Here is a 23,545-nt window from a genome sequence, read left to right as displayed (position 1 = left end):
CCTATATTATCTGTGATGTTTTATACACTAACGTGTAAAGTAGCTGAAAAGTTCAGCGAGCCAGACAGAATATCAAAATGCGATCATTGAACTTTCTGATCGGAATCCTTGACACAGAGTGAAGGAAACCTGGCATGTATTGCAGAATGTAAAAGAAGCGAACCAAGCGGGGACTCATTGGGCGGCCGCCCAACGGGGAGTCTAGACGGAGACGAAGGAATGCTGACGGTGAAAATGAATTTGCTTTGAGAAATCTGCCGAGGTATCCAGGCTTTACACATCAGTTGAAACCTGATGGTTAAAGATTTGGTATTATTTCCCCAGAGTGCCTACGGTGTCCAGTTGACAACTCTGCGCCTCTGTCAGTGCTGTGTACCCATGCCTTTCACCGAACATGCACGCGTGTGAATCGTCTGCGATTCCAGATTTACACCTTTTAAAGCTCCAGAAATGAGCTGTCTGCAAAGTCTGACTGATCTCAGTTTCCTGCTTATCTCTGCCCTGAGACTCGGGGAGCGGAGAGACAGCCATTCACTCTTTCATTTTTTTCTCTTCCCTCAGTGAATTTAGTGGCGATTGCGATCCTATCCCGGGGACAGTGCGGCCTCTCCACCTGCATCACTCGCTACCTGGTGGCCATGGCAACGGCGGATTTACTAATCGTCATATTTCGGGTTATCTTGTGGCGCGTCAGTTATTATTACTTCCCCGGGACTTTCCTGGACATCACCCCTGTGTGCAGTGTGATCTCTGCCCTGGGAGAGGCAGCCACTGACTGTTCTGTCTGGTTCACCGTCATGTTTACGTTTGATCGGTTTGTCGCCATCTGCTGTCAGAAGCGGAAAACAAAGTATTGTTCAGGGGAAACTGCGGCTGTGGTTCTCACAACAAGCGGTGTTCTGCTCTGTTTTAAAAATGTGCCCTACTTTTTTATATACCAGCCGGTGAGAGTGGTTGACAATATACCCTGGGACTGTGTTCCAAAGGCCGGCTACTATACGGATCCCGTGTGGGTAGGATATAGCTGGTTTTCTACCGTTCTAACGCCATTACTCCCGTTCGTGTTAATACTACTGCTCAACGCGCTGACAGTCAGACACATTTTAGTGGCTAGTCGCGTCCGTAAGGGGCTGAGGTGTCTGAGCGAGGCGGAGAACCGCAGTGACCCGGAGATGGAGAGCAGGAGGAGGTCTGTGATCTTACTTCTCACCATCTCCGGAAGCTTCATCATCCTGTGGTCCGTGACAGTTGCCGAATTCCTTTATTACACGTTTTCCAGATTGAATCAAAATAATTACAACGATTCGGAATACATATTTGAACACACTGGAGACATGTTGCTGATATTAAGTTGCTGCACAAACACGTTTATTTATGGGGTAACTCAGTCCAAGTTCAGAGAGCAGTTCATCAGCGCAACGAAATTTCCGCTCATGGCGACCTTTAAATTAATTAATAAACAGAATATTTAAATTCTTGTCAGAGGCGGTCGTAGTGTTTTCCATCTTGACACTATAGAATTGGCGGCCATTGGAGAAAGTATCAGCGGGGAGAATAAAACTGGTTGAGATCCCGAGAGATACACAACAGCAACGCAACACATCAACAGACCATGTGACACCCGCAGCCTGTGAACTCCACCTCGTACCAATTCTTAAACTCATCCTAGCTGTTATTTTTATTTTCCCCATACTCCCGCTCTCGTCACCGCTCCACCGCTTTGAATAACTAATCCCGCACCCCAGCGTAAATACTCGTCGCTCTATTTAACCTGCAAAGCGGTTGCATCTCGGTGACGGAAACAACACAATTCAACTGGCGGAAATGCTGCCGTCACTAGGGAGATCGGGCGGTATTCACTGAGCGGTCAGACCAGGCCTGTTCTCCGACTGCTCAGGTTGAGCAGGCAGCGCCGGCAAAGAGAGTTCGCTGACTGCGTCCTACATCGGCACGTTCTTCAATACCCTATCAGCAGACAACAGCGAGATCCGAACTTCAACTGTCGAGTTTACTTGTGTTCAGTAAGAGGGAATGAACTTCGTGATGCGGTTACCAGTACAGGGAATGATCCCCAATGTCGAACTATCCTCTTAAAAGTCAATTTCTTAAGGTGATGGCATGGCTTTATGAGGTGGGAGACTCTTCTTCATTTCCCTGGGTGTATTTCAATCCTTATCGAAGCAGTTTAATGAACACAATGCGGTAGAATCCACCAACAGGCAGCTGAGTGAGGCTTTGGGCGAAGGGCCGAAGTTGAATTCAGACGGTCAAATAGCATGGCCTTAAACCTGGGATACAGTGGCATGTAAAAGTTGGTAAAATTTTCTGTAAATGTGAATAGCTAAGCGAGTAAAAGATGACCTGATTTCCAAAAGGCAGAAAGTTAAAGATGACACATTTCCTTAATATTTTAAGGAAGATTACTTTTTTTTTATTTCCATCTTTTACAGTTTCAAAATAACAAAAAAAGGAAAAGGGCCCGATGCAAAAGTTTGGGCACCCTGCATGGTCAGTACTTAGTAACACCCCGTTTGACAAGTATTACAGCTTGAAAACGTGTTTTGCAGCCAGCTACGAGTCTTTCAATTCTTGTTTGGGGGATTTCCGCCCTTTCCTCCTTGCAAAAGCCTTCTGCGTCTGTGAGATTCTTGGGCCGTCTTGCAGGAACTGCTCTCTTGAGGTCTATTCTGAGTTTTCGATGATGTTTATGTGGGGGACTGTGAGGGCCATGGTAAAACTTTCTCTCTCCCTTTCTTCCACGACCCATTCTCCTCTCCTGTCAGATACCTTCTCCAGATCTTTGCCTTTTCCACTCATCACCGATTATTCCGTGCACCAAATGTAACCAATTGGATTCCCCAGTCACCCTTCTAGTTTTCCCACCTCTCCATAGCCACCTTATTCTATCAACTTTCACCTTACCACCAGGGCAAGAGGCAGATGCTTTGAGGTACATATATTGTTATTCCTTTGGATGGTTTAAGCACTAACGTGCAAAATATCTGAAAGTTCACAAGGTCCGGCAAAATATTTAAAAGCGGAAACTGAAACTTTCTGATAGCATCCACTGATGAAGCCTGATGGAAATGAGTGGCTGGAGAATATAAAACAAACCAGACTGAGGTATGCAGACGGAAATAAACTTGCTCTCCGCATCGTATCCAGGACATGGAGAGAGACCGAGAGGCCGGGTGTCCCCTGTATGGAGAGAGTATCAGAACATGGGTGACGGGAACGGGACAGTCCTCCCAAACACTGCTCCTCTTCCAGTACCGATTACCGCACCCGTTCGCCCAGCACGCATGCGTGGAGAGAGTCCGAGAGGCCGGGTGTCTTCTGTATGGGGAGAGTGTCAGAACATGGGTGACGGGAACGCGACAGTCCTCCCCAGACACTGCTCCTCTTCCAGTACCGATTACCGCACCCGTTCGCACAGCACGCATGCGTGTGGGCGTACCCGCCTCCCGCTTTACGCCTTTTAAACCTCCAGAAATGAGTAGCACGAAAAGTTTGACCGTTCTGTATTTCCAGATTAGCTGTGCCATGTGACCCGCGGAAAGGCGAGACAGTAATTCACTCATTCTTTTTCGTGTTCCCCCAGTGAATTTAGTGGCGATTGTGATCCTGTCCCGGGGAAAGTGCGGCCTCTCCACCGGCACCACTCGGGACCTGGTGCCCATGCCAACAGCGGGTCTGCTAACCATCATCTTTGAGGTCATAATGTGGCGGTTCAGTTATTATTACTTCCCCGGTACCTTTCTGAACATCACCACCGTATGCACTGTGATCTCTGTCCTGTCGAAAGCAGCCACAGAGTGTTCTGACTGGTTTACTGTCACTTTTACGTTTGATCGGTTTGTCGCCATCTGTTGTCAGAAGCGGAAAGCAAAGTATTACACCGGGACATCTGCGGCTTTGGTTCTGTGGAAGAAAAATAGTAAGACATTGTGACGAACGTTAAGGGGTTAATGACCTTCTTCTAGTACGTGAATTCGAAGTCCCTAATCACTTATCTGCGACTAATGTACACTATGCGACTGAAATGTGCTTTGCAGATGGGATGGGAAAATGACGATATCTGTGCTTCCTTGTTCTGAGAATCATCACATGTCTGCGCTCGGGAAAACCTGATATACTGTCCTGGGAACTAATGCTTAAGATCTATAAAAGCTCAAGGACATGTGGTGCAACTTCGCTGTTCTGACGTGTTGTAGCTGAAGTTCCCTCCTTTTTCAGATTTAAGCGCCTCTTGTCACGTCGGCCAGGGGTACAAATCAGAGTGTAATCTATTGTTGAGCAGAGTCTCAGAACTCCGCTTTAAGTGTCTGGACTCTTCATGATATCAAATAATATAACCCCTTAGTCTGAAGCAATTCTCTGAGTCGGCCTCATCTATTCTGTCTGCTGCTCCTGAGATTTTTATTCCACAACAGTTTGGCGACGATGATGGGATCCTCAGTGTAGTCTCCTATCTGAAAGGGGAAGAGCAGCATCCAAAAAAAAAGAACCCTAGGTGGAAAAGGAGAAGCAAGACAGGAAGGCGCCTTGCAAGTTGGGAAGGATAATCAGTCTCCTAGCTGAAAGTGGGAGGCAGGTGTCCTGGTCCAAGCTGAAAGGGGGACTGCAGCGGGTACTCGTGGGATAACAAGGAAGCTACCGATTTATTCCGTGACCGAACTCAGAGACTTGTGGAAAGACTGAGGAAACAAACCAGGGCGCTCATTGTGCACATAGCGTGAATAAAGAAACTTCGTGCTGTCTTTACTGAAACTGAAATCCTAAAGAGGAAAAACGGGAAGTGCGAGCAGTCGGTCGGCTGGCGCGGATCCTGCTAATGGACCAAAGAGTTCTGGAGGGAAGACGAAGGCTTTGAACACTCAACTGCAGGTAGGAAAAAGACCGCCTCAGAGACTCAGAGACCATGTAAGAGACTCCTCAGTCCCGCCTGGATCCACGGCGGATATGGTAATCAGAGAGACCGGAGATGATCCTCATGCGGTTATATTCGGTAGTGATTTGCATGAGTGGTCACATGGGGAGTGGCCGTATGGGGGGAATTTTAGTTTGAGACCAATCCAGTTCTGGAAGGACGCCACCCGAAATGGAGACTGCGACCCAAATTGGGATGCTGATTACATGTTAAGACGATTTAAACGATTGAAGGAGGTTGTTAAAACGACACCAACCTCCAAAGAAAATGAGATTAAAAGGGCTGAAAAGAAACCTGCCTCTGGACTTTATCCACAACTCCCCGTACCGGCCAGTGACCCACTGGTACCCAATAGTGAAATAGACGATTTAATAATGACGACGACCGCCTTGGGACGACCCGCACCCACTCCCTACAGCCCCCATGCCAGAGATTCAGGCACCTGACACCCCCAGCGGGGCAGACATCACTCTACCGAGAGGAGGGTCTCAGGAAAGAGGAATTGAAACTGATGGAGCTGAAGGAAGTGTCAGCAGTTCCAGAGGGGGAAAAACACCAGGAAAAGCAAACAAAAAAGAGGCAGTGAAAGAGAAAAACAGAATGGAGGATAAACATTTAACAGATATCTTCATTGTATCTAAAACAGCCCCGTTTCCCCTGCTGGGTCTACAGACCATTTTTAAATTAGGGGCAACGCTGCACCGTACAGCTGAAGGTATTTACACGGAGCTTCCTCAAATTAGGATCCCTGAAATGCTAAAATTAATGAACGGGTTAGAAAAGGACTGTTCAGGACCCCTACTCTACTGTCGGCAGCTGGATAGTAATCTCTATGCTTGTCAGGTTCAGAGACTGTCTGACACATTGATAGGACGGGCCAACATCTACATGGGAAATCTGCAATTCTTGATTAACAGCAGCCGGGAAAAGAAGCAGCTCCATTGCACGGTCTATTACGGTTTACAGACTGACCCGCACTGTGCAAACGGTAAAGGGGAAGGCAACACCGTGTGTGTATTTTGGTCCCGAGGGATTAAGGCTCCTAGTAGTTTTAGTGGAAGATTAGGAGAAATGATTCCGACCTCAATGCCTCATTTGACAGTGGCCATAAAGCCACCAGCAAAGCTTAAAGATATCGGGAGGATGATAAAACGATTGGCCAGAAAAAAAACAATGCTGTCTAACAACTCTGCCGGTATTGGGACAAGAATCGCGAATAGAAGTCTTGAACGAAAAGGAGGGCAGAAATATGATAAAGTCCGAGAGCTGGGAAACATCCTTTGAGAAGCAACCACCACCAGCAGAAGACCCTGTACTTCCCGCTAGAGCCTCAGAGCGGGTGTAGGGAACCTCTGAGCCCAACATAAAACATCATGTGGGAAAGACCCAAACAGCTCCAGCGCATAAAGTTAACCTAAAAAAGAGAATGTGCCACTGTTCTGTATTAAACAGTACCGTATGGCTACTGAAGCTGAAGAAGGTTTCGTTCCAGTAACTGACTCATCTCAGCAAGGGGTGCTAGTGAAAACATAAAGCCTGTGTAACACCCCTATATTACCTATTCAAAAAAAAAACGGGCCGGAGTAATGAGTGCCATTTTGTGCAGGACCTCAGAGCCATTAACAAGATATTCATCCCTATTGCTCCGCTAGTGCCGCACACCAACATTATGCTTAGGTCAATACCTGTGGGAGCGATTACCTTTACTGTAGTCGATCGGTGCTCAGCATTTTTATCCACACATTTGCACGAGGATAGCAAGCACTTATTTGCCTTTACTTATAGGAATGAGCAATATACGTGGACACGTCTGCCTCAGGGATTTACCGGAAGCCCTGCAGATTATGCTGCAGCAGTTAAAAATGATTTTGCCGAATGGAAGCTGCCTGAATATTCCACGCTGATTCAGTATGCCGACGACATCCTGATAGCTTCTGCTACAGGGCCACAATGTCTGACAGATACTTTAACACTCCTTGAACTTTTGGCGAGAAGAGGGCACAGGGTGGCTGTGGAGAAAATGCAGTTTTGCCAAAAGACTGTCCAATACCTTGGATTCCTGCTCAGTGAAGTTTGGCGAAGTTTGGGAAGGGATCGAATAAAAGCAATAAAGAAGATCCCGGTCCCCAAAACAAAAAAGAATTACGTTCTTTGTTTCCTGGGCATAGTAGGGCGCTGTCGACAGTGGATTCCCGAATACCGGGAGAGGGATGCAGTAGTGCGTTCTGCTGCATTGAATGATCTTTATTGTCATTATACATAGGTACAATGAAATTCTGTTTGGCTTCCTCTCCGGCAAACAGAGCGGTAGATAAAAACAAGACTGTAATATAAAAACAGTATTAAATGGTTAAGTAGCAGAAAATAAGTTGCAGCAGCAGCAGAATGTCACAGTAATGCACAAAGTGCCGTTAGTGCAAGTATTTGAGTCCTTGTGTGTGCTCACAGTTTCAGTCATTGCTCTGTGGAACTGGTGTGACGGAGGCCACGGCTCTGGGGTAGAAGCTGTTTCTCAGTCTATTTGTGCTGGTTTTTACTGTACTGAGCCTTTTGCTGGACGGCAGCGGGTCAAACAGGGAGTGGCCGGGGTGTGTGGTGTCTCCGGTTAACCTGATTGCTTTCCTCCTGAGTCTGCTGGAATAGACGGTGTCCAGTCCTGGGAGCTCCATCCTGACAATTCTCTGGGCCGCCTTCACCACGCGATGCAGGTTTTGTCGCTCAGCGGCTGTGCAGCTGTCATACCACACCGTGGCGCTTTTGGCCAGGATGGTTTCAATTGTGCTTCTGTCGAAGTTAAGCAACAACTTGTCTGGGGGGGGGGGGTACATTGAAAACGGAGAGCCTCATCGTGGAATGGCCACCCGAAAGGGACAAAGCCAACCATGACCTTAATGCAATAGTAGAAAACTCTATTCCTTTTGCATTGGATCGCCCGTGTACTGTGATGGTACCTCTTGCTGTAATGCTGTTGAATTCAGCAGCGACTCCGCATTTTACCACGGCTAGAAGGACAGGTTATGAGCTGATTCTTCTCTCTCGATGCAACTGAACGTACAAAAGATCTCCGGCTATTAATCCAGCTACTTTTGTTATGTCACCATCTGCACAACAGGATGGGGATGGCATTAACTCTCTGTTCGCAGTGGAAGCGACTACTACTCCCCCACCAGACCGGAGAAGTGAACCTTTTGATAATCCTGATTTAATTATTTTCACAAATGGCTCTTTGCACCGCCCAAGAGATGATCTGTTGCTGGCAGGGTATGCTGTAGTAACTCCCCACGAGGTAGCAGAAGCTTCCGCCTTGACAACAGGATCATCAGCGCAGGCGGCGGAACTCTCTGCCGTTACCCGAGCTCGCTTGCGTTTTGGCCGAAGGAAACGCTGCCGATGTTTATTCCGACTCACGTTATGCGTTTGGGAAGCACATGACTTTGAACAATTGTGGGAAAATAAAGCATTCATCAGCTCCTCGGGGAAAGCGATTCAACACGCCTCCTTCGCACTGAACCCTTCAGAAGCTATACAGTTGTCACAGACTTTAGTGATAATTAAGTGCGAGGCGCACACCTCATCCCAGAATGAGGTCTCCAAGAGAAATGCAGACATGGTAGCTAAACAGGTGGCCCTTCAGGGACAAACTGCGCTACAGACCCCTCGGGTTGAATCGGGAGGGAAGGAGCTCCCTGTGTGTATCGACGTCCAGCAGTTGCAGGAAGCCCAAAATCTTGCCTCACTGGAAGAGAAATGTGCCTGGAGCCGATCTGCACGGTACCGGAATACCGTGCTGTGGCGTCACCCAGACGGCCGAGTATTGTGCCCGCATAGTTTATTTTTGCCCCCGGCTCGCCTGGCACATGGCTAGAGGAGGGATGCAGCATGTCATCACTTAACAGTGGCACGCCCCTGCAAATTGACCTGTACATATGCCTGCTGAAAGGAGGTTTAAATATATACTGCGAATAGTAGACGTGTTTTTCAGATGGGCGGAGGCCGATCCAACTAGGAGGAATGATGTAAGAACTGCGGTGAGCATATTGATGAAAAAAAATATATACCTAGGTTTGGAATTTCCCCAGGGATAAATAGCGACAGGGGAACCCATTTTACAAATAAATTAGTACAGGGACTGAAGAAAGCCTTGGGGTTCCAGAAGAAATTGCGTATCCCCTACCAGCCTCAGTCCTTGGATGCAGCAAACGGGGGAATAAAAGATGCTTTGACAAAAGTTGTCAGACAAACGGTCTCGGATGGCCAGAGGCAGTGTTCTTAGTAACGTACACTCTTCAAAATCAGAAGAACAGAAATACAGGACATACCCCTCAAGAAATTTTGATGGGGCGGCCTATTACAACAGGACCTCCCATGACCCCAGAGATGGTAGCGCTAATATGATGTGATGAGAAGACACTGAAATACGCACAGGCCTTGTGTCAGGAGGCAGAGAAATTGTATGAGAGTGTCCGTCAAGCCCATGCACCTTTAACAGAAGGTAACATCCTGCGTTAAGCCGGCAGATAGAATATATGTGAGATCAATGATTAAAGATTTTTTATCTCCCGGGTGGAAAAGCCACCTACTAGCGCTGCTGACGACCCGTACAGCCGTTAAGATGAAGGAAAAAAACCTGATTAAACACATACCAGCAGGTGCAAGTTGCACCACGACGAGGACGAAATAAAACACTGAACGAGTGACATCTTCCCCGGGAGAGAGAGGAACGGTGCTGAGAACCAAGAACCAAGTGCTAATGGGAGACTGGAACATAAATCTATTCTAACCAGCACCTCATGTTATATACATAGTGACTGGTTATGAACAAAATATATACTCAGCAGAGGACTAACGTGAAAGAAGTAGGGGTAATAATCATAATTGGGGTGGGATTGATTGATTATCTAACAGCGTCGAAGGGCAAGTACAAAGAAAATGGAAAGTGGAGAGGAAGCACTAGCCTGGGAAGGAGGGGTCTGTGCGTTAGTAGGGAAAGAATGTTGCACCTACATACCCGATGCTTCAGAAAATATGACCCACGTGTTAGAACATATGGCCCAGCTGCGAGATGGAATGCACAGACTGAACTCTCAAGCACCTCCAGTAGGCTGGGATTTCTTTAAGTGGGTTAAATCAGTGTTAGGAGAAGGAATATTTTCCTGGCTACAGCCCCTCTTTTATGGCCTCATTGCCCTAGTAACGAAATCGTGGGAAATAATAGAGGGATGGTTTTCTGGCTGGGGAAGCTGGATAACGCATGGAACAATTATAGTGGCGATGATATGTGATTTAGGGTGTCGTGTATGTGAAGCATTGCGATTGTGCTGTTATCGATTAATGAAAAGAGCCTGGTCTGTCTCTGAAGGTGTCCCTATGGTACCTCAAATGATGAATGACACAGCCAGCAAGGAGCACTGGTGGGGTGAAGAGGTGTACCCAGGGAAGGAGAGTCTATTTCCCCATGGATATTAACCCCCTTATGAGAAGGAGGAGGAAATACCCCGGTAAGAAATGTTAATTTAGAAGATATGAATGGACAATAAACTGGACTGGTCAAAGAACACTGAGGCTGTCTACAAGAAGGGTCAGAGCCGTCTCTACTTTCTGAGGAGACTGAGGTCCTTTAACATCTGCTGGACGATGCTGAAGATGTTCTACGAGTCTGTGGTGGCCAGTGCTATCATGTTTGCTGTTGTGTGCTGGGGCAGCCGTTTGAGGGTAGCAGACACCAACAGAATCAACAAACTCATTCGTAAGGCCAGTGAAGTTGTGGGGGTGGAACTGGACTCTCTGACGGTGGTGTCTGAAAAGAGAATGCTGTCCAAGTTGCATGCCATCTTGGACAATGTGTTCCATCCACTCCATAATGTACTGGTTAGGTACAGGAGTATGTTCAGCCAGAGACTCATTCCACCGAGATGCAACATTGAGCTTCATAGGAAGTCATTCACGCCTGTGGCCATCAAACTTCACAACTCCTCCCTCGGAGTGTCAGACACCCTGAGCCAATAGGCTGGTCCTGGACATTTCCACTTGTAATAATTTACCTATTATTATTTATTTATTTATAGCGAGATATATAACAGTGTGACTATAACGAAACCCAATTTCCCTCGGGATCAATAAAGTATGTCTGATTCTGATTAAAAAGGAGGGAACTGTGGAAGAAAATATCAAGTCTTTACATTGGAATGGGCATTGAGGGACTAATAATTTGTCTTAAAATGTGAATTCGAAGTCTGCATTTATTTATCTGTAACTAATGTACTCTGTGTGACTGAAATATGCCTCGCAACCAAGAGGTAAAAATAAATGTATTTGCACTTCTTTGTTCTGAGAATGTTCATATGTCTGCGGTTGAGCCAGTTTGCCTGACATATTTTTTTGAGAACCAACGTTTAAGTAAAATGTCTAGCTGCTCAAGGACATATTTTTGCTATTTCGCTATTCGGTAGAATTGCGGGAGTTCCTCCTTCAGGTTTAACGGCTTCTTGTCACATATGCTTGGGGTATAAATGTGAGTGGAATCTTCCGTTGGGCAGAGCCGCGGAGCTCCACTTTTAGGAGCCTGTACTCTCCAGATATCATGTGCCAATAAAGATTTCTGAAGCAGATGCTTTCTGAGTCCGACTGATCCGTAGTACTTTTCTGCGACACTCTTGAATATTACTGGCTAGCGCACCTATGTATTCCATTTTTTCCTTCTTAATTATTTTAGTTGCATTCTGCTGGTTTTTAAAAACTTTCCAATCCTCTTAAATTCCCAGTAATTTTTGCTCTATGCCTTCTCTTTGGCTTTTATGTTGTCTTTGGTTTCTCGAATCAGCCACGGTTTTGTAAACTTACCTTTAGAATACAACTTCCTCTTTGTGATGTATATATCCTGTGCCTTCTGAATTGCTTCCAGAAATTCCAGTCATTGCTGTTCTGTTTTCATTCCTGCCCGTGTTCTTTCCAAATCAATTTTGACCAATTCCACTCTCATGCCTCTCCAATTCTCTTTCTTCCACATCTGAGTTTAGTTTCTCCTTCCCTCATGTCAGGGTGAATTTGATCATGTAAAGATCACTTGCCCCTAAGGGTTATTTAAACTTAAGTAACCTAATTAATTCCTGTTCATTACAACACCCAATCCAGAATAGCTGATCCCCAAGTGGGCTCAGCCATGAGCTGCTACAAAAAAACATCTTGTAGGCATTCTAGGAATTTCTCCTCTTGAGACCAACACCATCCTAATTTTCCTAATCACCTTCATGACAATCCCCCATGGCTGTAATAACGTCGCCCGTTTGGCACGCATTTTCTATCTCCCATTGTAATTTGTGGACCACATACTTACTACTGTTTGGAGGTCTCTATACAATTCCCATCAGGGTTTTTTTTCATACATTTGCTGTTGCTTAATTCTACCCACAGATTTTACACCGCCCAACCCTATGCCACCTATTTCTAATGATTTTATTTGACATTTTACCAACTGAGCAGCACAAACCCACTACCAGCTTGTTCTTGGCTTGTTCCTTTAGGAAACATATAAATATCTGGGAAACAAGAGGACCTGCAAATGCTAGAAATCTAGAGAACTCCAAAGTTCCATTTTAACTTCATCATTCCATGGCCGTCACAATCCTCCGACCTAAACATCATCGAAAATCTGTGGATAGACCTCAAAAGAGCAATACATACAAGACAGCCCAAGAATCTTAGAGAAGCAGACACCTTTTGCAAGGAAGAATGGGCAGAAATCCCCCAAACAAGAATTGAATGTCTCTTAGCTGGCTACAAAAAGCGTTTACAAGCTGTGATATTTGCCAAAGGAAGTGTTACTTGCCATGCAGGGTGCCAAAATTTTGCTTTAGGCCCTTTTCCTTTTTTGTTATTTTGAAACTGTAAAATATGGAAATAAAGAAAAGTAATCTTGTTTAAAATATTTAAGAAATGTGTCATCTTTAACCTTATGCTTTTTGGAAATCAGGTCATCTTTTCCTCGCCTAGCTATTCACAGTAACAGAAATATTGACCACTGGTGCCCAAACTTTTGCACGCCACTGTACATGAGAGGCCAACTCAGAATAATGAATCATCATTATGCAAGAAAACGTTAACCAGTGGAATGTGTATGACCCTCCATGGGAGACATCCCAACAATCTGAGCAGACGAGATGGTGACAAGGAAGCATCGAGCACCTGACTGAGAGTTGGAGTCCTCTTCCCAGAAACAGAGGGATTCCTTGCGGAAATACAGGGCAAGGTGGGTAACAAAAGGAAAACAAATTGAAACTTCATGAAATACAAACAAACAAGGCAGTAAGTGCAGAAAATGCCAAGAGAAACGAGACACAATCCAACACATTCCTTGGATCCTGCAGCAGTTTAACTCAATCTGATTACTTACGCAGGTACAATCAAGTGGCAAATATCGCTCACCCAAATCTTGCTTTAAATACAAACTGATGAATGACCACGGTAACTTCACTGAGGCACAATAAATTCAAGCCTGATTCAGTTAAGGACATAATCTCACAATTTACATGATAATCAATACATTTTTTCCGATAGGATAATCTCAAGTAACCATTTGGATATAATATTACAGGATAAACAAGCAGGAATAATTCCCTCAATAGGTATAACCATTCTCAACACACACATGTGCTTCCACCACAGGCATTGTTCGTGAGTCAGATAACCATATTATTTTGTCTGCCAATTAGCGTTAAAATGTTGCTACTCTGTCATTCGTTGCCACGCCCCACTGTTGATTCCTTTTTCCTCATCATACGTTCTTACCCCGTCCAGAGTCCCAAACTCTGGTCTGTGCAGACCCACCTCCGGTTTCTGACCCTGCTCCTTTGAACTTCCAACTAGGCTTCCCATTCCAATTTAAGTCTTTCGAGGACAGTGGTGTTTCCAACAACCCTTTAGAAGCAGGGAAAATCAGCAATAATGTGGAAATAAATTGTGATTAAGGAGGTTAACGAACAATGTCATTCTTCATCAGCCCAGAGATTATAACTGCAGTCATCTCGACTTCTTCAATCTGCAAAGAATTCAAGGGAAACCTCTTCACCCAGAGAGTGGTGACTGTTTGGAACCCATCATTACAGGGAGAGTGAGAGATGAACAAAAGGGCAAGATTTAAATGGACTGATGTAGAACAGATTCACTGGCCGGGTTCAGCAGGCCTGAGGACAATAGTTGTGTTGTAAATTCACTAAGCACCAAACACAGAGTTTAAAATAGAACTGGTTTATTTGTCCGAGATCCAGAATATTAAACTCCAGTTCCTGACTGAGAGTCAGGACACCTCTTCCCAGAAGCAGAGGGGTTTCTTGCGGAAATACAGGACGAGGTGGGTAACAAAGGGAAAACAAATCGAAACTTCATGAAATACAAACAAACAAGGCAGTAAGTGCAGAAAAGGCAAAGAGAAACCAGACACAATCCAACACGTTCCAGGATCCTGCAGCAGTTTAACTCAATCGAATTGCTTAAAAAGGTACAATCCAGTGGCAAATATCATTCACCAAAATCTTGCTTTAAACTACAAACTCATGAATGCCCTCCATCACTTCATAAAGGCACCATAAATTCAAGCCCAATACATTTTTAGTCAAAAAGTACAATTTATATGATAATGAATATATTATTATTTCAGATAGGACAATCCATAATAAACATCTGGATATAATATTTCAGGATTACCAAGCAGGAACAACTCCCTCAATAGATATAACAATTCCCAAAGCACACGTGTTCCTCGACCAGTGGAGCACCTTACAAGAGACATTGTTTTTGTCACCAGTTAGACAAATAAATGAATTTTTCTGTCAATCAGCTTCCATATGTTGCTACTCTGTCATTCATTGCCACACCTCGTTGCTGATTCCCTTCTCCTCATCATACGTTCTGACCCCGACCATCATCCAGAGCCCCAAACTCTGCCCTGAGCGGACCTGCCTCTGGTTTCTGACCCAGCTTCATTGGACATCCAACAAATGGTTTTCCATTCTGCTTTCTGTCTTTAGAGTACAGTAGAGTTTTCAACAACCCTTCAGAAGCATGGAAAATGACCCATAATGGTGAAATGAGCCCTAAATAAGGAGGTTAACTCCCAAAGTCTTTCTTCCTCAGCCCAGAGATTGGAGGGGCAAAGAACATCTCAGACAGAACTGCAGTCAACTCCACTTCAGTCTGCAGGAAATTCAAGGGAAACCTCTTCACCCACAGAGTGGTGACTGTTTGGAACCCATCCCACAGGGAGAGCAAGAGGTGATCAACAAGGGAAGATATAAAAGGACTGCCATGGAAGAGAATCACTTGCAGGGTTCAGCAGGCCTGAGTTGACTCTCTATTGTACACTAGTTGTGTTATAAGTTCACTAAGTTCTGGAGACAGACTTTAAAAGAGAACTGGTTTATTTATCACAGATCCAGAATACAGTATTAAACTCCAGTCACATTAGAGGTGAATATGCAGCCGAAGAAACTCCTCCAATGCCCAGTGACCAGAGTGCAGAACTGGGTGTGGTGAACAGCAGCAATAATTGCAGAGTTCAGTACCGATAGTCACTCTCAAAATAGCATTCAGCAACGGTGATGGACAAATATCCAGCATGCAGTTTCCTGAATCTGTCTCCCCAGTGTGAACTCAGCAGTGTGTCACAAGTGTAACACTGCTAATGTAATGGCTTCTCAGTAATGTTTCACTGCTGAGGTAATGGTTTCACTGTAGCAGCAATGTTTTGCTTATGACTGGGGAGGACAGGTTTTTGGAGTGTGGGGCTGTCCAACGACAAAACATGTGTGTCTGGAAGAGAGTTTTTTGTGGTCTTTTGCTGGGGAGTGATGAGAAGATGCGAATGAAGAGAGCGTGCCCTTTTTCTTTTATTATTGTTTTCTTTACTAACACTATGGTCAAAGTTGGAATTATAAAGCTCAATTGTTTGATCACATATTGTGTACTGTTTATGTCAGAGTACTAAAATATAACAGGGGACATATCACGCAGTATTCACCCAGCGAGATTTATTAAGTTTGGCCAGGCACGGCCTCTACCCAGTGTGAACTCGCTGGTGTCTCTGTAGATGAGATGACTGAGTGAATCCTTTCCCACAGTCTGAGCAGGTGAATGGCCTCTCCCCAGTGTGAATTTGCTGATGTACCTTCACTTGAGATGGAAAAGTGAATCCTTTCCCACAGTCTGAGCAGGTGAATGGACTCTCCCCAGTGTGAATTGACTGGTGTGTTTGTAGGTGGAATGACTGTATGAATCCTTTCCCACAGTCTGAACAGGTGAATGGCCTCTCCCCAGCATGAAGTCGCTGATGTACCTTCAGATGAGATGACGATTTGAATCCCTTCCCACAGTCTGAGCAGGTGAATGGCCTCTCCCCAGTGTGAACTGACCTATGTACTTGTAGATGTGATGACTGAGTGAATCCTTTCCCACACTCTGTGCAGGTGAATGGCCTCTCCCCAGTGTGACCTCGTTGATGTACTTTCAGTTTAGATGGGCAAGTGAATCCCTTCCCACAGTCCGAGCAGGTGAACGGCTGCTCCCCAGTGTGAACTAACTGGTGTACCAGTAGGTGGGATGACTGAATGAATCCCTTCCCACACTCTGAGCATGTGAACGGCCTCTCCCCATTGTGAACTCTCTGATGTACCTTCACTTGAGATGGAAAAGTGAATCCTTTCCCACAGTCTAAGCAGGTGAATGGCCACTCCCCAGTGTGAACTGACTGGTGCGCCAGCAGGTCGGGTGACCGAGTGAATCCCTTCCCACAGTCTGAGCAGGTGAATGGCCTCTCCCCACTGTGAACTGACTGGTGTGCCAGCAGGTCGGATGACCTAGTGAATCCCTTCCCACAGTCTGAGCAGGTGAACGGCCACTCCCCAGTGTGAACTGACTGGTGTGTGAGTAGGTCGGATGACCGAGTGAATCCCTTACCACAGTCTGAGCAGGTGAATGGCCTCTCCCCAGTGTGAACTCGCTGGTGCACATTCAGTTTAGATGAGCAAGTGAATCCCTTACGACAGTCCCAACAGGTGAACGGCCTCTCCCCAGTGTGAACTCGCTGGTGATCCATTAGGTCAGATGACTGAGTGAATCCCTTCCCACAGACTGAACAGGTGAATGGCCTCTCCCCAGTGTAAACTCGCTGGTGAGCCATTAGAACAGATGACTAAGTGAATCCTTTCCCACAAATTCAGCAGGTGACCAGCCTCTGCCCAGTGTGAACTGACTGGTATGTCCACAGGTGGGAAGACCATCTGAAACCCTTTTCACATACAGAACAGGTGAATGGCCTTGTCCCAGTGTGAACTCGCTGATGTACCTTCAGTTGAGATGACCGAGTGAATCCCTCCACACTGTCTGAGCAGGTGAACGGCCTTTCCCCTGTGTAAAATGATAGGAAGGCCAATCGGTCAGATGATCTAGTGAATCACTCCCCACAGTCTGAACAGGAAGGATGACAGAGTGAATCCCTTGTTCCACTTCTTAAATATCTGGACAGAGACAGCAAAACTGGCTGTTGTGTTCAAGATTCCCATAGACAACTTCCTTGTCACTTTTAACCTGTAAAAAAATTAACAGTCCATAAATGAGTGTAGGATAACATTTCAGATGAGATTACTTGAGTTGTCAAGGTGTGATCTGGCATCACACTGTTACAGTAAAGTTCAACCCAAGCTGGATCGTGAAATCATCTTCTAAATGGGCACAGTGCTGGCATCTGGAATGACTCTCTGATGCTCATCCTGTCTCTATAAGAATGGGGCATTTCTCCCATCTCCAATCTGTTACCTGGCTCAGTTTGACTATCTCCATTGGTATGATTCCCTGTTCCCACAGTAACTGAAGCACTCTCACACAAATAGCCGGCAGTGCACTCCACGCACCCACCACTCTCTGTGTAAAACACTTACCCCGACATCCCCTCGGTTCCTATTTCCAACCACCTTAAAACTATGCCCCCTCATGCTAGTCATTTCAGCCCTGGGAAAAAAACCTCTAGCGATCCACACGCTGAATGCCCCTCATCATCTTATACACCTGAAAAAGGCTTGAAACATAAACAAGGAAATTAAACACTGTCTTGAGGATTTGTTAGAAGGGTTCAAAATTATGAGGGTATAGATAGGGTAAATGCAAGGAGCTTTTTCCACTGAGTCTGGGTGGGATGATAAGAAGAGGTCATGGGTAAGTGGAGAAGGTGAATATTTAACAGGAACATGTGGAAAAGCTCTTTACTGAAATGGTTGTGAGAGTGTGGAATGAGATCACAGCACAAGTGGTGAATATGAGCTCGATTTCACCATTTAACAGAAGTTTGGATGGGAGCCTGGATGGTAGGGGTATGGAGGGCAATAGTCCCGTTGCAGGTAGTTGCATTAGACAGCTTAAGTGTTTTTAATGGCATTGACTAGATGGGCCAAATAGCCTGTTTCTGTACGGAACTCCTCCATGTTTCTGTGACAGAGAAGCTGTTGAAGCTTGTTTGGAAGGGAAAAGGTAGGAGTGACAACGTAGCAGCAATGGCTGGAGTTTCTGGAGCAATTTGAGAGATGAATGGTAGACACATCCCAAAGAAGTGGAAGCATTGGAACGGCAGGAGAACACAACCGTGGCCATAAAATCAATAGAGAGAGAAAATCATAGAGGAAATTATTGGGAAGCTTTTAAAAGCCAGCAGAAGATGACTGAAAAAAAAGTTGGATGAGCTCAGGGCATGGCATTATGATATTCTAGTCATTAATGACTCTTGGTAGCACCCAAAAGCCTGAGCCATTTAGAGGAACAAGATTTCAGCGGCCTCAGTATCTCTTGAAAACCATGGTTACCTGCACCAGGTAACATTCAACTTTTATTTTGGCAGGCACATGCAAACTCTGCACCCTCAAATGTTCACTTGTGATCAACTCCATTGCCAGGAAACAGCCAGTCCCAAACCACACTTGTCAGATCCTTTCTGATACCATCAAAATTGAACTTTCTTCAGTTTAGAATATCAACCCATGGTCCAGACCTCTCTTTTTCCATATTTACTTGGAACCTTATGTCATTACAAAGTGTTCCCATACACTAATTTCTGTCACTTACGCTGGATCATTTCCTAAAAGTTTATTGCACACTTCTATGTTGGGAATTTTACGTACTGATTAAGGGCACATTTGATAAACTCTACCCCATCTAGTTCTTTTACATATGGGAGTCACACTCAATATATGAAAAGTTAAAATCACTTCCTCTATCAAACTTTGTTTCTTGGCATTGACGGCAATCTCTGCAAAGTTCGTTCCTCTAAATCTCTGAGTGTTGGGTGCAACCAAGTCCCAATAATGGCTACAATATCACAATTCCCTGTCCTGAGCTCATCGGGCTTTCCTACGATGCTTTGTGCATTGTGATATACACAGCTCAGCACAGTCATTGCACCACGCTCAACCTTTCGTCTGCTGACTCTATCTGAGGTCTGAGCAACGTCTGTCTGGGTGTCAAGAAAGCAGCCAGTGCTGCACTCTCACACAAACTATGCAGCAGGCCTGTAGCAGGTTATGAAGGATTTTCTCACTAGAGCTCAAAGTCACAAAAACAATGGAACTGGTTGTGAACTACAGAAGGAATGGAGATAGGCTAACCCCTATTGGTATCAATGGATCTGGGGTTGAGAGAGTGAACAGCTTTAAGTTCCTCGGCATTAACATCACCGAGGATCTCATGTGCTCTGTACATATCGGCTGTGTGGTACGTGTCCATAAACCTCTTTCACCTCAGATGGTTGAAGAAGTTTGGTATGGGTCCAAAATCCTAAGAACTTTCTACAGGGGCACAATTAAGAGCATCCTGACTGGCTGCATCACTGCCTGGTATGGGTATGTACTTCCCTCAATTGCAGGACTCTGCAGAGAGTGGTGTGGACAGCCCGGTACATCTGCAGTTGTGAACTTCCCATGATTCAGGACATTTACAAAGGCAGGTGCGTAAAAAGTCCTGAAGGATCATTGTGGACCTGAGTCACCCCAACCACAAACTGTTCCAGCTTCTACCAACCGGGAAACGGTACGGCAGCGTACAAGCCAGGACCAGCAGGCTCCTGGACCACTCCTTCCACCAGGCCAACAATTTAATTTATGCTGATACAATTGTGTTACTGTTATAATGACTGTCCTACGGACAAACATTACACATTTAGATGGAGAAGTAACATAAACTTTTCTACTCCTCATGTATATGAATGATATAAGTCAATTCATTTCATCCACTTCACTATCTGTTCTGGCATTCTGACTCCAATTGCCGTTGCAAATTTGGTTTCACCACACACCCTCTCCACCACACAGTAGCAACAGCAAGCCTTACCACTAGGATATTAGATCTTGCCTAGTTTTAATTCCCAAACTAACAAATCCCCTATCAACCATTTGACTTTTCTCTGCCTGGTAATCCCCCCTACAGTTTAGAAAGTGTTCTACCTGTTGTTGTATGAGATGACCCCAAGAGTACTCTGTGATGGCTATTTAACCCCATTCCCCTTCCTGACTCTCACTCGTTTAATGTGTCCTGCACCTTGGGTGTAACTCACCTCTCTTGATGTCATAACTAACCCCTCTGACTCCCAGATGATCCAGAATTCATCCATTTCCAGCTTCAGCTCCTTAAAGCTCAGGGTTACAAGCTGCAGCTGGATGCACATCTTGTAGGTGATGGTATCAGGGACACTGGAGGTCTCCCCACCTTCCCACCAATGTCCCGTCTAATTTGTAATGACCGGTGTGCCGAAACACCTTGTGCTGTGCAATTTCTACACACTGACAACAAGACGAGCATACTGAATTTTACACAGGGAGTTATTTATTTTAACAACTAGCAAATCACCGTTGATAGAACCTTTGATCTCCTCTGGGTTTGATCGAGTTATCTGCACTCTCACACAAACTATGTAGCAGGCCTGTTGCGGGTTATGAAGGATTTTCTCACTAGAGCTTTTGCACACCGTCCAGATGTGATTTGCTTGCTAAATGATACTTTAAAATGTCAGATTTCCAAATATCACTCCACTTCTTCCCACTTGTCAATTCTCCAACAACTTTTGCATCGACACAATACACACAGGTAACACCAGTTTCTGTATTGTATATACATATTTCCCCTGAACCCTCCCCCAAGTGAGAGATGGTGTTGAACTCAATGTGGCAATGCCAGTGAACATAAAGGGAAGGGCAGTAGTCTTTCTGTCTCACTGGAGTCTGGCACATTTGTGATGTGAAAGCTGCTTGTTGCCCAGGGCAAAGGTGTTTGATATCATTATGTACCCAGAGAGAATGGGACAAAACATGTCCTCACCGGTAGAAAAGTGCAGAACGAGAGGAGGTAGAAGAAGCAACAGACACAAAATGCTGGAGGAACTCAGCAGGCCAGGCAGCATCTACGGAAAAGAGTACTAATGCTGAGTTCCTCCGGCATTTTGTGCGTGTTGCTTGGATTTCAAACATCTGCAGATTTTCACTTGTTTACGATTGGAGAAAGAACAAAGGTGATTTTCTCAACTGGTGATGCAAAAGATTTTGTTCCCTTTCTCCGAGTTCCTAATCCTTGCATTTAGATAGCTGGAGCTCAGCTCTGTCTGAGAGATCCATCGGTTCCCATTCCCTCATCAGCCGGAAGCTCCCCGGGGCCCGTGTACGGATCGTGGGGCTGAGAGAGAGGGAGGAGAGCAGGCGAGTCCCAGGATTGCGGACTACGATATCCGGAGTTCACAGCAAATGTCCCTCAGTGGGTATTTAAGATATCAACCCGGAAAATCATTCCTACCTTTACCGATCCTCCGGAGCGCCTTTGTGTACAGCGCGCATGCGTGCTATTTGGTGACGTCATCGACCTTGATGCCTGCGCATATGATCGTTGCTTCAGAAGCAGCGAAATTTTAAACCGAGGGGTTCATGGGTAAGCGAGGTGCCATTAAACATTCCTGCTCGCACCGGTTTCATGTCCACACCGCAGGGTTTTTTCTGTGTAGAAAACTCAGTAGCTGTTTTAAAGTAGAAAGCAGCTCCCAAAAACAATGTACTCAATATCAACAGGCATTCCATTTAACTAAAGCCTCTCGGACAACCCTCTTTCAAAGGCAGATATAAAACACAAGAGATTCTGCAGTTGCTAGAAATACACACACACACACACACACACACACACACACACACACACACACACACACACACACACACACACACACACACGATGCTGGAGGAACTGTGCAGTTCAGCTAGCATCTAAGCAGAGGAGTACACAGTCCAGGCATGCTGAAGGGGCTCAGCCTAAACGTTGTGCATTTATTCCTCTCCACAATTGCTTCCTGATCTGTTGATTTCCAGTATTTTGCAGAAATTAACCACCTTTTTTTTCTCAATCAAGCAGTTTTTAAATGTGTCTGATCTTTCATTTGTAGCCACATCCTGCAGGTTCGGTTTGTCTTCTTCCTCCTCCTTGTAAACTCCAGGCCCCATCTCTTTCTGGAGCCCCAAATCCCTGACTGGCAACTTGGTTTCTGACTCTGCTCCATTCACTCGCTAGTCTGCTGTCAGACTTCAGAGGTTCATTGGAACAACCCAGCAGTTCGAAGCGAAGTCTCTGACTCTGCTCCATTCACTCGCTAGTCTGCTGTCAGGCTTCAGAGGTTCATTGGAACAACCCAGCAGTTCGAAGCGAAGTCTCTGACTCTGCTCCATTCACTCGCTAGTCTGCTGTCAGGCTTCAGAGGTTCATTGGAACAACCCAGCAGTTCGAAGCGAAGTCTCTGACTCTGCTCCATTCACTCGCTAGTCTGCTGTCAGGCTTCAGAGGTTCATTGGAACAACCCAGCAGTTCGAAGCGAAGACCTTTGAAATTAGTGAGAGTGTCCCAAAACATTGAAAAGAGCGGGGAAGAAGGAGTTTAACCAACTTCGTCCTGAGCCCTGAACAACGTCACAACCACAGTGAGCTCATCGTCTTGTTCAGCCCGGAGAAAATCATGCAGGAAATTCATGCAGGTGTATAAGATGATGAGAGGCATTGGTCGTGTGGATAGCCAGAGGCTTTTTCCCAGGGCAGAAACGGCTAACACGAGGGGGAATAGGGTTAAGCTGCTTGGAAGTAGGTACAGAGGAGATGTCAGAGCCAAGTTTTTTAAACAAAGGGTGATGTGTGTGTGGAATGCACTGTCAGCGACGTTGGTAGAGGCGGATACAATAGGGTCTTTTAAGAGACTCTTGGATAGGTACATGGAGCTTAGGAAAATAGAAGGCTGTGCGGGAGGTTAATTCTAGACAGTTTCTAAAGTTACATGGTCGGCACAACATTGTGGGCCAAAGCGACTGTAATGTGTCGTAGATTTCTATGATTCTATGAAATTCAAGGGAAATCTCCTATCCCACGGAGTGGTGACTAGTTGCAAACTGTCATCTCAGCGAGAGGGAGAGGGGAACGGCAGGGGTGGACTTTCATAAACTGATATGGAACAGAAACATGGGTAAGGATCAGATGGGCCGAGTGGCCTCTCTAGTGTACATTTTGAGTGTGGTAGAGACAGTAAGTACCTGACACACGGGATTTGATACAGAGCTGATTTATCTTTCAC

The 23,545-nt window shown here is 45.5% G+C and overlaps 1 protein-coding gene across 1 annotated transcript; it reads right to left on the bottom strand.

The window, feature by feature from the left end:
• Nucleotides 1-14,803: 14,803 nt before the first annotated feature.
• On the bottom strand, nucleotides 14,804-21,786 carry LOC132387361 (zinc finger protein 229-like). Its single transcript, XM_059959731.1, has 2 exons — nucleotides 21,743-21,786; nucleotides 14,804-17,506 (listed from the first exon to the last, which is right to left on the bottom strand). The coding sequence occupies exon 2, from the start codon at nucleotides 17,097-17,099 to the stop codon at nucleotides 15,978-15,980; it is 1,122 nt and encodes a 373-aa protein (XP_059815714.1). The 5' UTR covers nucleotides 17,100-17,506; nucleotides 21,743-21,786; the 3' UTR covers nucleotides 14,804-15,977.
• Nucleotides 21,787-23,545: the final 1,759 nt, after the last annotated feature.

The sequence above is a fragment of the Hypanus sabinus genome, unplaced genomic scaffold (genome assembly GCF_030144855.1).
Source record: "Hypanus sabinus isolate sHypSab1 unplaced genomic scaffold, sHypSab1.hap1 scaffold_1760, whole genome shotgun sequence".
NCBI lineage: Eukaryota > Metazoa > Chordata > Chondrichthyes > Myliobatiformes > Dasyatidae > Hypanus > Hypanus sabinus.
Note: the sequence above shows the minus strand (reverse complement) of the source record. Positions and strands in the feature narration are given on the sequence as shown.

What these genes read in the sequence shown, in the direction of transcription:
- LOC132387361 (XM_059959731.1), bottom strand. Translation starts at nt 17,099, where the DNA reads ATGGCTCACCAGCGAGTTTACACTGGGGAGAGGCCATTCACCTGTTCA.